This window comes from Megalobrama amblycephala, linkage group LG3, assembly GCF_018812025.1.
Source record: "Megalobrama amblycephala isolate DHTTF-2021 linkage group LG3, ASM1881202v1, whole genome shotgun sequence".
Classification (NCBI taxonomy): domain Eukaryota; kingdom Metazoa; phylum Chordata; class Actinopteri; order Cypriniformes; family Xenocyprididae; genus Megalobrama; species Megalobrama amblycephala.
The window spans coordinates 15,563,462-15,579,749 of record NC_063046.1 but is presented as its reverse complement, the minus strand read 5'-3'; the positions used below and the strand labels follow the sequence as shown (position 1 = coordinate 15,579,749).

The 16,288-nt window shown below is 39.8% G+C and overlaps 1 protein-coding gene across 2 annotated transcripts in view; it reads left to right on the top strand.

The window, feature by feature from the left end:
• The first annotated feature begins 10,415 nt into the window (after positions 1–10,415).
• lmo1 (LIM domain only 1) overlaps positions 10,416–16,288 on the top strand; it is a 36,836-nt gene continuing 30,963 nt past the window's right edge. Inside the window, exon 1 of one of the 2 annotated variants that reach the window (XM_048184192.1) lies at positions 10,416–11,053. In XM_048184192.1, the coding sequence (XP_048040149.1) occupies positions 11,032–11,053 (22 nt within the window). In that variant the 5' untranslated portion in view covers positions 10,416–11,031. Of the gene's footprint in view, positions 11,054–11,305; positions 11,452–16,288 lie in introns of those variants that run through there. The other variant, XM_048184191.1, reaches the window with a different exon arrangement.

Genomic DNA, 16,288 nt, shown 5'->3' with positions numbered 1-16,288 from the left:
GGGAGAGTATGTAGAATACAAAAAATGAAGTCACGTTGACATTAACTGAGGCTATTTCTCTGGTGTTTATAAGTTTACAGCCACTGGACTTCTGTTTCTATGAGATTTGAAACAGAATACATGGTGATCTAAGAATTTATGGCAATTGCTAATTCATTTGCACTGTCCTGCCTTGGGAGTTGAAAAAAAAAATTCACTCCGCACACTCTTGCCTAAACTGCAGTCTCACTTTCTGGTGTTCCTGTCCATGACATGTCTTCCTCTCTATCTCTCTTGGGCACATGTCTCACTAACTCTCTTCCACCTATTCATTTTCCTCCTTGTGTAACCGGCTATACCAATCGCCATCTTTTTTTTTCTTTTTCTAATTAAATATGTTTTCTGAGCCCTTTTAAAAATCCAGTTTCATCCAAATACACAATCTAATTTTTCATTTGCTTTTGTAGATGATATAAGACATCAACTCAATAATTTATTAAATTACTTTTCCCATTCATTTCCTTCTATCTATAATTGATCTTCTCAGTTGAAATTTCTGTTGTTCCTCTCACTCAGGCTGACTCGCAGAGGGGCTGGTTGACATCGCTGCACAGGGCTAAGGAGTGTGGGTAGATACCCACTTCAAGACCAGATCTTTCTCTCTCAGACACACTCACTGCTATCTGTCACACCCCTCCACCACAACATGAGCGAATGAGGTCTTCTGATATGTCAGATGACTGAGGTCTATAGCTGGTGAAGTGTGCAATGTCTGCGCCACTAGAGGCGCTAGACGGAATTGCAAAAGTAATGGCAAATAACTTTTGACCAACAGATAGTCTAGCCCCAAAGGCCATTAATGCTGCTATGCTGCAAAAAAATCAAGCAATGTTTTCATAGTGACAACTTGACTGATTCTACATTACTATATCCTACTTATGCATGGCTATACTCACCATATAAATTAATATGAGGACATGAAATATTGAGGAGTTATTATAAATTTAGTTTTATATTATATAGCCTATTATGTTATTGTTATTCCCGTCTGTCACAATGTATAAAACAATTAGCCTAGCAACAAGGCAAATAACAATATTACAGTAATATTAATACTGAGTCCAATTTCACTACAATTGATAATTGAGATGCACAATGGTGACAGTTGCATTTGTATGAAACAAGCAAGAGCGAGTTTGCGCTGTGATACTAGAGACATAAATGTTGCGCCGCTTTCAGTTACACGGAAGAGTGGTCTGATATACAGCGTTGCCATGGAGACAGTTAATAACTGATTACTAGATGACATAACTGACCAATCAGAATCAAGTATTCTAGAGAGCCATGTGTGCTAATGCTGAACACATATCACTGTCACTACAAAAAACAAATAAAAAGTTTACCAAACAGATAATGGATGAATAAAGACTGGTTCTTTTCCTTTACCTTATCAACAATATAATACTCAAGGGAATTTTTTTTTTTTTTTTTTTTTTTTTTTTTTTATTAATCAAAAATATAGATGATTTCTGTATACAAATGTCAGATAACGTTATGTGATAAGAGCATACAAAAAAAATAAAAATAAAAAATCATCTAAATATTGAAGGTGTGCAGCTAAATGTGCTCCCTTTGGTTCTTAAACACTGGATAATGACAGAACAAAATATTTTATGAAATAATCACTCTGGTTGTGAATGAAAGCATAGAGAATTAAGCTCTCTTCCTGATCCTCTTTTCAGCAACTCACGCTGAGTGACTGTGAAGAAGAGGAAAGAATAATAAGTCCAAAATAGAAAGATGAACAAAGAGAAAAAAAAATAACAGTCTTGGCAAATTGAACCATAATTAAATGCTTACAAAATTCCATGCTTAGCTCGTTTCAAAATCAGGTGGTTCTTTGAGGCAATTTCCTTTCTTTAATTACAATTTCCTGTGTGGTTTGACATTTACAATACAATCTTCTAGGAGGACCCGTTTATGATTTATTATTCGTGCCTCTATCACAATGTCAGTCTGCAGAAATGAGTTTATAAAGCAGGAGCTCAAATGATTATGGCCTTTGACCAATAAAGCAGGCTCATTATTGCAGGCCACAGGAAAGATTAACATTTCTGACAACCAAATCGAGAAAGATTAGCGGGGGAAGAGATTGTTTCAGTTTCTATTAAATAAGCAGTTGTTCTTATTCAAAACTTGATCTTCTTGCCGTGACTGAGAGAAAATACAGAGGGAGGTTATATAAATCTTCCCAAGATTTCATAGGAATCCAAGCAAGCCAAGTCTAATAACTATAGTCTTAATAACTCAAAAAACGCGGCTGCTTTTCATAGCAACACAGAAACAGTCATGTTAAAAAGATTCACTCACATCTTTTTGCTGATATACTGTTTCATCATATAACAGACATTCTTTCCGAGACTGATTACAATCAAGGGAATACAAAACATGTTTCTTGCAATAGCCCATTTTCTGCATCACTTTCCCTTCCAGAATAACATTCCCTACTCAATAAAACTATATTTGCTGAAAAAGAAAAGAAAATCTTCCCATCTCTTCATCTCGCATCCCTTCGAAGGGATCCAGCAAATTAGCACTGCTGCCTGATTCCTCCAATCACTTCTTGGTCAATGGATCATGTTTTAACACCATCCCTGATCCATCACCATGCTTCGAGTCAGTCAGTCATATCAATACTTTGCCATTTTCCCATTTGTGGAAGATGAGCAGATCAATTCATTTATAGCTAGTCTGTGCCTGACATCTGTTTGGGAGATTAGAACTTATTGGCTGCTTGTCTGATAGAAGGCACAAGGTTCATTAAGTCAATGGAATCTTTAATCAATGGGAAAACTTGAAGAAGCTCTCTCGCCATTAGAGCTTCATCTGCTCAACGGAGGCACTTACGATACATTTAAAGTAAGGCCTGTAGTACAGATTGTACTGTATTGCATTTGACTGTTCTCAGCAATTGCAGAAGTACTGCACAACGCAACAACGTTCTTAAAGACATGGTACTGTATGTTACGGTTCATTACTTTTTTGTGTTAAAGTCTATTGCACAAGCAGCGTATCAAGTATTTCTACTCGGGTAAATGTATTTTGCTTTTTTGCAGAGCTTTGTTTGTCTGGTGTATTTAAATTGGTAGGGAAACAACAGAATGCCTGCCAATCCCAAAGACAAGCTCTTCTCATCAAGTGCCAGCTGAAACGTACACTGACTCTTTGAAGGTCATGCTCTCAAACACCATTCAAAACAAAATATCAACTTTCAAATCTCCCCTATTATAAATAATGACCAAACATTCACCAAACTGAATACGAATAGCATGTCCTTGTCCACTACAACCCTCCCTCACTCTCCACTCCACCGCTGATAGGGGCTCTCTTCCTGGTGATTCTTAAACACTTCTGACCACCTGAATGGTTCTCCAGCTGAATGCGTGTGGTGTGTAGGACGGCCTCTGTATGCAGTTGGAAATAGGTCTGGACCTTGCTGATTGATCGTTAAGTGTTGTCCATGAGCCCATCATGCGGCTCCCACTTAACAGCCTCCACCACAGAAAGCAATCAGTGGATGTTACTGAGAGTCCCAGTGGGAGCAGCTCTGCAGTGATTGATCTGCAGTAGACCTCCAGGAGGAACATGGACAAATCCGTCCTCTACTACAACCCCCGTGTCCCTGCATGATCTCCACACAGCAATGGCTGATGGACCGCCCTCAAAAAGTCTTGCGAGAACTTTATATGACATCCATGGAATCCTTGCAATGTTCAGTGAGAAATATGTGGTGCTTGTGATCACTTGAGACAAACCTCTACAAAAAGGATTATAATAAAACCAGCTGGTCATTATTGCAAAATAAACCAGTCCTGTTTCACTCAGAATACAAATATATACAGTATAATGCAATAATGACTGGCTAATTGTTCATTAACCAGCATATTAGCCTACATCAGTCGTCCTAGCAACAAGACAAACATTGCAACAATATTAACACTGAAGTCTTCTGAGGTCATGTCATGAATAGATAAATGAGATACATGATGATGCAACCGTCACTTTCCAAAATCTGATAGGTCAAAGTCTATGTTTATATATGTCTATATACCTTCAGTAAAGTAAACGCTGTACCAGTTCTTTATTTACCTGTGCATTGCAAACAAGCAGAGATGGTCCAAAATGTGTCAGGCACTTCATTCAGATACAGACAGGGTGGAGTTATGAGGTTTTGCCGACAGTTTGAGCATAAGATATGAGGTTTAGTCACAAGATTTTTAAAATACTTTTCATTCGTTAAATATTTGTAAAGCGCACAGACAGACGTAAAGGTTGACCAATAGTAATGATTTCTGAAAAAATTAATAAAAATGGAGATACGAGATTTCTGCCCAAGTGATATTTTAAATTTTATGAATTTATAAATTAATGTCTTACAGATTTTTAGCATTACAGTGAAATAATAATAATAATAAATTAACAAAATATATTATTTCACCTCATTGTAGGAGAGATATGCCAGCATAAATCCAGCCCTGATCAGATGGTTTGTGGTTTAATCCACGAAAAGATGTCAATACACACAATATTTTCTATTTTCTAACTCCACCGACGTTAATCTACTAACTCTGGTTTGTTTGTCAGACAAAATAGCAGATTGTGCATTATGATTGGTCAGGTCGCCTATCAATCAAAGTCCCGGTGGAGAGTGAATTGTGGCACTCAGCAGCCAGATATATAATATTCCTTATATGATAACATATTATTCGTTGTTGTCAAAGGAATACCAAAAAAAAGAAAAAAAGAAAGAGATATACAGCATTGCCAGTGATGATCAATATCTAACCTCTAAAATCCACAATTGACCTATCAGAATCAAGTATTTCGGAGAGCCGTGCAATAAATATGTAGAATATATCTACACTGATTGATGATGATAATGCAAATATAAGTTGAACAACAAAAGTATTCATCACAATAGCAATCCACATGGTAGATGTCACCAGCTGTTCTGCAGTCTATATTGGCCTGCTCTTCAAGTAAAGGAAGAAAAAAAAAAGGAGTAACCTAGATGAGAATTTTGTGCTTCAGTGGCTATTGAAAGATGAGGCAATAAACTGCTAAACTTGAGTAATCACACTCTCCCCAAGGAATGTCTCAAATGGGGATGGTCAAAAACCTTGAAATTTGAGCCCCTCGCACACTGCCCGGCCCGGAGCATTTGATGAGATTCATTATTGTAAGGGAGCTGAATACAAGTGTCTTCTGATTACAAGATCCTCCATTAAAAGTTCCCACCAGTGTGCATTTCCATGCCACAACGTCAATGGGATTAAAATCTCAATTCAGCCCCAGTCAATTCTCCAGTAACAAGATTTCATTAAATGAAGGCAGGGAGGCAAATGGACTCGAAAGCATCGAAACAGCTGGCGTATAAATTATAGAAATGTGCTTTCTGCTAACTGAACACACCTTCGTCTTGCAGACGCATTATTATTTAATGTTCGGAGAGTCTGATTTTATGTAAATTGGAGTCATCCTTTTTCTCTCTCTAGGCCCCTTCTCGGTGCCAGGTACTCTGAAACCAGGCACGGGGAAAGATTATGCAAACCAATTAACATATGAAAATAACATATTAATATACTGTCTGTGAACTGTGTCCAATCAGTTCCTTTTCACTGGCGTGTGTACAAAACAATTAAAATTAAATTTATACCGCTTTTTCCTTAACGTATTCCGTCTCGCGAATGGAATCACTGAGCAAGCGCTGACAGAAGTTTTACAGGCCTTGCGCTCTCCCTTAAAGGCACACAGACTTCTCAGGGATATTTACAAGAGCCTGTGCTAATAAATTCTCATCTTTTGTTTGCTCCTAATGGTGTGCACATCTAAAACAAAGCAGCGAAATCCATAGTGGTACCCGTGTGCTAATGAAGGACGTACATTATGCTGGCCACTAATTACTGCCTTTCCATAAATAAAACAGAAGACAATCAATTAGCCAAGAACGTATGTCTTTGTTAGTCATGGGCAGCAGGTTCCTCTGGGCAAAAAGAGCTTCTGCAACACGAGGGTCTCTTCAGGGTGCAATTTCGAAATGGCCAGGAAGAGGACAGATAAATCACATTTCGAATGTTGTTCCTAAAAGCTCTTCAGGCAATCCACTTTGACTCACTGGGATTACAAGTAAATTAATACCTATGCAATTTTCCAACCGCCAGCACCGAAATATTAATGCAAAGAGCAGAAATGTCTTTCTCCATGGGCGAGTGCTAGGCAAAAGAAACCAACATGTTATTATCGTAACCTTTTAGAGCAGCTCCGCTAAAAAGCTCCTCGCTTTCTAATTCAGAAATGGTGACTCTCTTATGATGTCCCACATGCTAGCCGACTGATGTATCACACTTGATGCTGACCAGACCAGGGCAAATCAGTGTGCATTAACAACAAACCTAAAAAGATTGTATCCAAATGATGGGAACATTATGCAGGCTATGGGCCAGGCATCACTGACTACCATAATGCATAATTTGAGCATTAATGTAATTTACATTTTAACACAGGCCCCTGAGTAAACTGATTAGTAGATGCTTATCTCCTAATGTGAAGGGGGTTGTTGCGACAGTGACATGTGAGGGGATATAGGCAGGATTACAGCCAGCCAGGTCTGGGCCTTACTGGAGCACAGGACCGCTGCATCTGGCACACTCTAAACATTGTCTTCAAAATCAAATGGCTGTCATTCAAGATTGCGCGGGAAGCAATTTCGTGCAGCGGGATCCATCGTTGCTTTTTAGCTTCAACTACATTTAAAGAGATGGTACCCGCAGCAGGAAGCCTTTCCTATAAAGACACAGTAATGCAGGTATCCTGCTCACATTGATCACTCCATGAGAAAATGAACCTGTAAATAAATAAAGTTTGGAGAGCAATTATTCATCCGGCATTTGAACATTCAATAAAAGCACATTTTCCTCCATCAAATGTCTTTTATCTGCATCCCAGCAGACTTCTCTTTTTATGGGACAAATTAGCGCTCGGAAAAGATGGCAGAAGCCCTTTAAAAAAATTGCGACAAAGTTGCAGTCCCATGATGCAACGCTCCCAGTGGTTACATCTGCTCCACTCTTTCATCTCTCTCTATTGTTAGGTGGGAGCTGTCACATTAGGAGGAGAATTGGTGGCTCTTTCCCACCCCCAAGTCCTCCTTTTCCCCCATTCCAGTAGTTGGCAGGGTGGCAAACCCCATACAAAGGCGAGTGTACCGGGAGCATGGAGGGGAGCGCCGTTAGAGGGAAAACAGTTTGGGAATTAAGGTCATTAATTTTCCACTTTCAAGGGCTGCCACACAGACGGAGATAAAGTCAGCATAAATATTCTGCACAAGTTTCTCCTGTTTTTCTCCTCTCCCCTTTTCTCTCTCTCTCCCTCTCTCTTTTTTCATCGGCAGCCCATTTATCTCCATACTGTCAATTAGAGGCAAAAGCAAAGAACTAATTAGGAACTGTGCAATTTTAATTAGCTGTTTTGATAATTAAACTAATTGGTTCCCTTGTGTTTCTGCAATGTGCGCCGAGCACTTTTTTGATATCTGGGCTGCAGATTTCCCATCCGTTGGTTAATTAGTCACTTTTGCATTAAAAAGGAGCCTTTCTTAATAGCCTTAATTTGCAGTTGAAAAGAGAATCTACCATCAATAATTTGTGTAATTGGTAACCGTTTGATTGTAATTTAGAGGCACGGCCGGACAGCTCTGCATGTCTAATTCTTAATGACTGGGATTAAAGTTGGATTAAATGTTTGGGAAGAGGATTCTTTGCCCCCAAATGACACCTAAGCTATTTTTGACTAGTCCCATTTGGACTGAGTAGGTGGACTGCAAATTGCTGTTTCGTGCAATCAAACGTTGAGGAGCATATTCAAGTGGTAAGGCTCTCTAAGGTCATAGGCAGTTTCTTGGATTATAGGCTACGGAATATGTTGTTGTAACAAGAAGGAGAGCTGAAAAAGGACCTTTCTGGTTCACTTAAAAGTGAACATGCATTATACAGCCACTAGGAGGGGCTACGTAAACTGTCAGAAGAATAAACAAACAACTATTGACCACTGCTTCAACCTGATGTGGTCCTGTGGAACATTAAAAATATTGCATTGTGATAATAAAATAAGTTACTGCATCCATTACACAACACACAATTAAGATCTAAACTGAATTCACTGCCAGAACGCAAAGGATGAGCTCAGAACGTGAAAAAAGAAGAAGAAGAAGAAGAAGAAGAAGAAGAAAAAAAAAAAGACATCCTGGGAAACCAATCACAATTATAAGATAATTATCTGTGATGAAGCATCTTTCTCACACATGAAATGAAAATCTTGAGTGCTGCCCATCAAATGAAAGAAAACGTGGATAACTTTCAACTAGTATTTGAATTCATTTAAGACAATGTAAGCAAGTGCCATCTATCATGTGCATCTTTTATCTCATTTATCCAGATATCATCACAACAGGCCTCTCCGAGTCTTTCCTCCAAGCAGGACTTTCCATTGAACGCAGTTAGAGAAAAGTACCATGTCTGATATTGGTTTATAATCAGTTTAACCATTATGAAATATAGGAGAGGCTCGTGTTCAACCTCTCCCTGACTCCACCATCCACTGATTGTTTGCCCCAGGATAAATGGGAACCCAACTCGGCTCTATGCTATCTGATTAGGTAGGGTTAATTACTGTGCTGTGTTTTTGAACTGGCTGTATGTGAGCCCCAGCAGTAAATAGATGGGCCTGCTTAATTCCCAATCAAAAATGAATTTTAATTAACTCAGCAACACAAGGCCCACACTCCAGGATGGTTTCCAGTCACTGCTGACCCCGTATGCACCGTGCCATAGAACACGGATACACTCCAGGCCTCCTAATAATAAAGAAACAATGGATCGCTCGATCACTGACCATCAGCACAGAAGGGAAGCATGATACGTGTCACTGCACTGGTGGAAGTAATTCCTAGTGGGCTTCATAAGAAGCCAAAATATTACAACCTGATGTTTCCTAATAATGAACCACTCACTGTCAGTCAGAAAATGACCCTTAAAATATAGAACATCATTTGTGCTCATATTTAATCAGATGAATCTTTCTCTTTTTTGTAGGAATAAGTGTCTTAACAGCATGGCTTTTTAAAACACTTAGCAGCACTTAAACCATGTTATTGTTTCCCCATTTAACTGTCAGGAGGCCTTTTGTAGCCCAGCATTCAACAACAAGGGGCCACGCTTTCCTTGTTCCCTCAGTTTGTTGTGATTGGATTAATTGGGTGTCATTCACTTCTGCAAGAGGTCAGCAGACATACATTTGCGGTCAAAAGTCATCCATCTATCACACTACAGAAATGAAAAGTCAGACATGTCAAGCAAGAGAGGCAGAGAGCAAAGGCTCAAACAATGGATTTTAGGGGCATGGCAATGTCCCAATCTGCTAAGGTTGCGACAGCCTATAGTTTGAATTAAACTACAAATGAATGTCTGGGGGCATAGTAGATTTGCACCCTAATGTCTTATGAGGAGATATGAATTACGATTTCATAATTTATGTCTATTCATCACCTTCAGGGAGATCCAGATCTCAAAGACATTAAACGAGGCACATTTTCATCTCTACTTTGACAGGGACGTACAATGAAAGTAAAGGAAAACTAGTACGCCAGATTACTTGCTAGCAAACAGGGCACTTGTAACCTCTGCATCGCCCCTAATGGTTAATCTCAGGTGGATCTCTGCCTTGATTGGTTAAGAGTCTCCGCAGGGCAGGTGAAAGCCCCACCAATTGCCCACCATGAAACAGTAACACTTTTATCAGCGAAGTAACAGCTAACAATTATATTACCAGAGCCAAACGCGGTCTCCTATCTCACCGCTAATCAAAACACAGCCCATCTGTTGTGTTGTTGCTCTCAAAATGACTGTTTATCTGAATATGGAAAGTGAGTCGTCTAGCCGATCATACACATCCAGTGGAAATATTATAACGACAAGAATGAAGAATATGAACAAATTAGATCATGAGCATTGTTCAAAATGTTTTTAAAAGCTCAAACCCTCTTTTCTCTGTTTATAACACACATACACACACATCCCCCCTGTGAGCACTTCACATAAATACTCACACACACACACACACACACACACACACACACACACACACACACACACACACACACTTTCCCTTAGCTGTGCTTTTGTGTTTTGTCAGAATTAATGAGAAAAGTTCCCTTGCCCTAGGGGTAATTAGTGTCCTTGGAGTTAAATAAGCTAATACTTAGACACCTCTGGCACAAGCAATTATGTTTGTGTATTGAATAATTGATTCAAAGAGGGGGGAAGGGCTGCTAATCAGATCTGAGCATAATGAATTGATTTAATTAACAGGGGAATCCGTGGCTCTCTGGGAAGCGCGCGCATTTATTCAGTAGCAGGAGCGCGCGGAGCGCATAAATTGGGTGAGAAAGGCAGCGTGAGCATGCTGTTAGGAGTTGTCAGCCTCAGAATTGGATTTTTTGAATATAGTTACAGTTTCGGAGCAAATGAGAACTGGGAGGAACACGTATCTACTCCGAGAATAGCTTCTTCGCGGCAGCTCAATTTAAACGGGTGTTTAAATTAGATTTGAGTTAGTGTAGTCGTTTCATTTTCGCATGGAATGCACCGTGGCGTCTCACTTTTAGTTTTAGACATCGTTAATTGCAAGCGTGGATATTACTGACGCGCTGCGCACGCGAACACAACTGGGGGGACATCGCTGCATGTAATCTCCGAAATACATTAAACAATAGAATAACAGACACACATATGCTTCTCTCTACATGGCTTTCCGTCTCTGAACAGCGGAAAACCACACAGACGAGCTTGTATAATTAAAGCTTGTGGCAGGAACGCGGACGATCATTATTTTGTTGTTGCAAAGCAATTTCTTCTCAGAGACGCGAGCGGCGCGCGCAGAAGTGTGCTGGAGCCGAGAACGGATCGCCTGGAGCCGGACACCTCGCTCCTCAGGACGATGGTGTTAGACAAGGAAGAGGGTAAGTGCACGGATGATTATTAGTGCATTCATTTGCTCTCTACGACTATGAAGAACGCGGGACAGTAAGGAAATGCAGCATTTAGCGTCCATTTTCTCTCCGAACGGCACTTTCATGCTCCAGTTCGTTTGTCATATCAAACGGACACGTTCGTTCGTCAGGATCACATGAGGGGGAAAGCGCGTAAGGTACTCTAAAAGACTTGGAGTCGGAAGAGACATGCAGAATGCGGTGTACTTCTCTACTGTCCCCGTGTATGAAATATGATATTATCGTTTTAAAAGACGTAACGTTAGAGCTGAACCAACGTCGCTATTCACCGCAGTATCAGTTAGCGCTCGTGCAAATCTGTGAAGTTACGGAGATGTTTTATTCGCAGCGGCTGCCCTCGCTCACAGGTGAGAGCATTTGAACCTTAACCCTTACTGATAAGTCTAATCGAGAACTATTTTATCACCAAATTGATATCAGTGTATTCAGTTTGTAAGCGAATTCGCGTTTTTACAGGCATACGGACAATGCACGTCTCTGTATATACGCTGCACTCTGGTTCCTATGGAAACCGTTTATAAACTTTTCTTTTGGAGCTTGTGGTGCTGACAAGTTTTTTGGTCAAGCTGAATCCGTTTTTGTATTCTGATATGTTTCTTTAACAGGGTTGAGAGAGGAAAAAATCCCTACAAAGCGTCTTTGACCTAAAAATGCCTTTCTTGTCATCTTTCATGGAATATTGTCATCATCACACACACATTTAGTTTTAGCCAGGGGCCCTTTCCCCTCTAAAGTAATGGCTTGCATTTCAGGCCCATATTTATGTTTGAAAATGGATATTTCATATCTCTTTGAGCCAACCATCCTTTCACTAACCCATCTAAAAACCAATAAAGGGATTGCCGTAGAAACATAAATTGGTCTGTCTCGCTCAATCCATGTTGCGCTAATGTACCCAGATTAACTCAACTGTAAATTGTCTCCTTTGGATGTCTGTCCTGCTAAAAGTTCCCCATATGATTCATGATTGAGATTGCTTTTAACAGCTATTGGCTAAGCAATATGGTAAATGTACAAGGTGATGCAAATGGCATTAGTAGGAGAGGATGCACAGGAGCATGTAATGCAGTCAATACTACATTAACTACTGATGCCCAATTACAGAAGCAGGGAGAGTGGCTTTTAGGAGCATTAGGACTTACAGAAAAGCTTAGATCACCTGCTGCTCATTGCCTAAAAGCTTCACCCTTTGCTTGCTGGTGCCGACCAACTGCGCTGGCATTTTGGCAGGGATGGGGAGGCAGCTTGGATCTGCTCTCTCTCTCTCTCTCTCTCTCTCTCTCTCTCTCTCTCTCTCTCTCTCTCTCTCTCTCTCTCTCTCTCTCTCTCTCTCTCTCTCTCTCTCTCTCTCTCTCTCTCTCTCTCTCACACACACACACACTATTAACTAAGACGGGAACAGGCTATGTTCAGATAAGTCTGAGTCTAATAAAAGGCTGTAGTCTGACTCTAAATATATCAGTTGAGGTATAGTATCCTCATAGTTCAGTACATCTTGTACTGAATTCAGAGTGAGGGAAGCTAATGAATAAGATTAATTGAACTGAGCCTTGTGAAAAAATAACCATATGCGCAACCCTCATGTTCACTCACGTCACCCATACGCCTCTGTAGAAGTCACCAGATCCTCTGTAATTATGAACTTGCTTGTACATTGTGATATTTCAGATTTAGAAAATATGTTCTTCAAACAAAACATTTTATAATGCGGTTTTGTAACAATTCTGAAAATTACAGATGCCAGTCTCAGCTCTGTAGCTTATTTGGTTTCCATAACTGAACTTTCAAAGAGTCTCAATGTGACTCTGTGAAATAACTAAGTCCAGCAATAGAAGAATTATCCTGTTACCTTCTTCCCGACATCCTCAGAAAAGTAGGATACAAAGTAGTTTTTACTATTTTTACTATACACTCTAAGCTTGCTTTAGTTTTCTGACCTAAAATTCACCCTGTGCTATTAGGAAGCTTTATTAAGAAGTTTCAAAATATTTTCTATGTGAAGTTTTGGGTCATATCTCTGTTCTGTGTATGCGATGATGTATTAAGAGCAGGAGGTTCAAAGTAGAGTGATGTGGGGCTTGTGAGGGATTTTTGCACACACTCGCTGCTGTTGTACTACTATTACACTGCCTTCCCAAATGAGCAACACTTTCACATTTTAGCATCGCAGGCCTTGTCCTTGCACTGTATTTGATCCTTGCAAAAACGCCGTACTGCTTTCAGGCCAAGACACGATACCATACAGTACTTGCTCTTGAACTTTCTTACCATGACTTGGAGGAGGAAGTGGGGAAATGTTTTAAGGTACAGAACAAGCACAACTCCTTTTCATGACTACCTTTAAATAAAAGAAGCTCTCGGTTGACTTTTAATTCTCTCTGGAGAAATACACTGTTCAGCCATTTTCTTTCCCTTCAAGGTATTTAAAACTATCTGGATTGGGAGGAATAATTGGGTCCTCATTGTGGACTTGTTCAGGATTGATCATTCGCATCGCTGGGCTTCCTAAGAACCTGGTGAAGAGAAAAGAACACCATTCTATTCTTCATCCTGATGATAAATTCTTGGTTACCGTTCGCCATTTAATTTACGAGCCATGCATGCCGACTGACCAATGAAATCTGTTCATTCGTAATGTGTGTATTTGAATGCAATGTTTCAAATGAATACTAGACCCCTGATCTGTCTGCCGCTGTAATAAAACTCGGGGCTTTAGGCACCCGGTTTTATTTTGAAAAAATAAGAATTGCCTCATTCTTTACTTGAGTTACCATGGTAATTCTGTCTCATAGCAATTTTATATTGATTTAGAGAGTGGACAGTAATATTTCTTTTCTGTTATTCGCCTTTCTGTGGGTTGATTTCTAATTTCCACTTGGAGATTACTTTTATACATTCCTTAAGTCTTTTCACTTTTTTTCATCCTGCAAGGTAATTTTCTCTCTTGTATTTGCTATTTTCTCAGCTTATTGGCTTGTTCTTACTCTAAATTAAACTTGCCAATTTCAAATATTGAAATTACATCAATGTTTCTCTCGCCCTGGGTCTCTCGCAATATTGCGCCTGGATTCGGGGCCTAATGCTTGTGTTCCTGCCACTTATATTGCTTCAGCCTGAAGAAATTCCTACTTTATAAACATTTCCTCCTGATGCAATTACAGTTCAATATATCTGCAACTGATGTGTCCTCAACGTAGAGATCCGTCATTGCTGTGTGGTCTTAAATTGGCATACTTTTTTTTTTTTTTTTTTTTTTTGGGGATGATGGTTTTGAATGCATGATGGTCTGACACATTTTGATGAAGTTGAAATGTAAACATTACAAGGTGATGCATCCTTTTCAATAGAACAAAACTGGGATAGCTGGTTGTACAATTTTATTATAATTGCATGCAGGGTCGTCGCATAAATCCTGGGGACAAAGGACCAAATTTTATGAGTTTGGTCCCCCCCCCTCATCGCAGGACCCGGGACAACATTCAAACCCCATTGTCGAGAATTAAACTGAGCAAAATAGAAAGAAACCAGATCTTATGCGTACAGTTCACCAAACTCATTTCTGTCTCTGTCCCAAGGCACTTGATCACTATCAAACTTGTGCTTTCTCACATCAGTGACTACAGATATATATCATTTCCCATCATTTCGCCACAACTCAAAGGGGACCAGAATAAAGACGAAGGTTCTAGAGGGAGAGGGAGAGTTAAAGTTACGATGCACCTGTCTATGATGCAAATGGTTGCGTTCATCAGAACCGCTTACTAGCTCAATCAGTTTCCCTTCCTGTATTACATGCAAATATTTTTATTAAACCTTACACCCCAGGATGTTTACATTTCTAAACACTCAGTCAGACATCAAGGAAGCTTGCTAAGGCTCATGTTGCATCCATACGGACTGTCACGACAGAGTGTTTCTATGAAACCTTCCCAGTCTTGCTTCTACAATATTTTCCTGTGTAAAGATGTAGTTATTGGCAAGTTTTTAAATAATTTCAATAAACATGGGATTTTTGAAAAGCTCCAAGGACGCACAGTCCATCACTGAAGCACTGGGAACACAGAAAACCTTTTATAACATCCTCAGACATGCTGCCAGCGAGATGAATCGTCATTTTTAGGCTACCTTTTAAAATGTCTCGGAGCAACCTTATCTTTCACCTTGAGTCCTGAGACGAATGCAGACAGGTGCAGTGTTCAGTAAAAAAAAAAAGGAACATGAGCAAGAGAGGTGCAGAAAACAAAGTCAAATATCAAAGTGTTGTGTATATGATATGATGTTTACTCAAATCAGGCCCATCCAAATCTAGCTTTATCTTAAAAAAAAAAAAAAGCAAAAAACCCCAAAACAAAACAAAAAAACACTATATAAATATTAGATTTTAGCTACAATGTCTGTACAAATGTCTGCCTTTTTTCTTTTCTTTCTGCTCTGGAATTCTCTACAATAGTAGCTTCCCCCAGTGGACATGCTCCAAGTAATAGTACATATGCTCTGCTGAAAAAGGGATATACAGCTACATATTGATGATTTTACACTAGGTGGTTTTTAATTTACTTTCCTTTGCTCTTTAGACCACATGTTATTCCCTTGTGTCACCTTGTCGCAGCACCTCTCGCTAGCACGTCTCGTTGCAAGGGTGAGTTGCTTCGTCTATTGCATTTGTGTGCGATCACTTTCTCTTTCCCCTCACACACACTCTGCTTCTCTTGCAGCAGGTCGTCACACTTGGCTCCATTTCATCAGTCCCTCTTCCATTCCTGTATTTATTTATTTGTTTATTTTCCCCCCCTCCTCCCTTCATCTCTCATCTTTTGCGCCGGTTGTCCCGTGAAGCTCTAGGAATGTTACTTTACCACTGACTGCGACCTATAGCACTAGGTAAAGAACGACGCAGTGACCTACAGCTCGACACATGCACGCAATTTTCACAACCAAGTTCTGCTGCTGCACTTTTGAGTTTCTTTTTGGCGTGACCTTCTTGTTTTAAAAGATTCAGCCTTTCAAAAAAATGTACAAGTGGCCATGCTAATGAAATAAATGACTAGCATACTTTGCTTAAGGTCTCATCCTCCCTGCCAGCTCTTTCCGTCCGCCAGAGACACTTTTATAAACTCCTCATTAACCTTATCACATTTTGTAACTTGATAAAAGCTTTTCTAATGATACCTACACTGATATCCA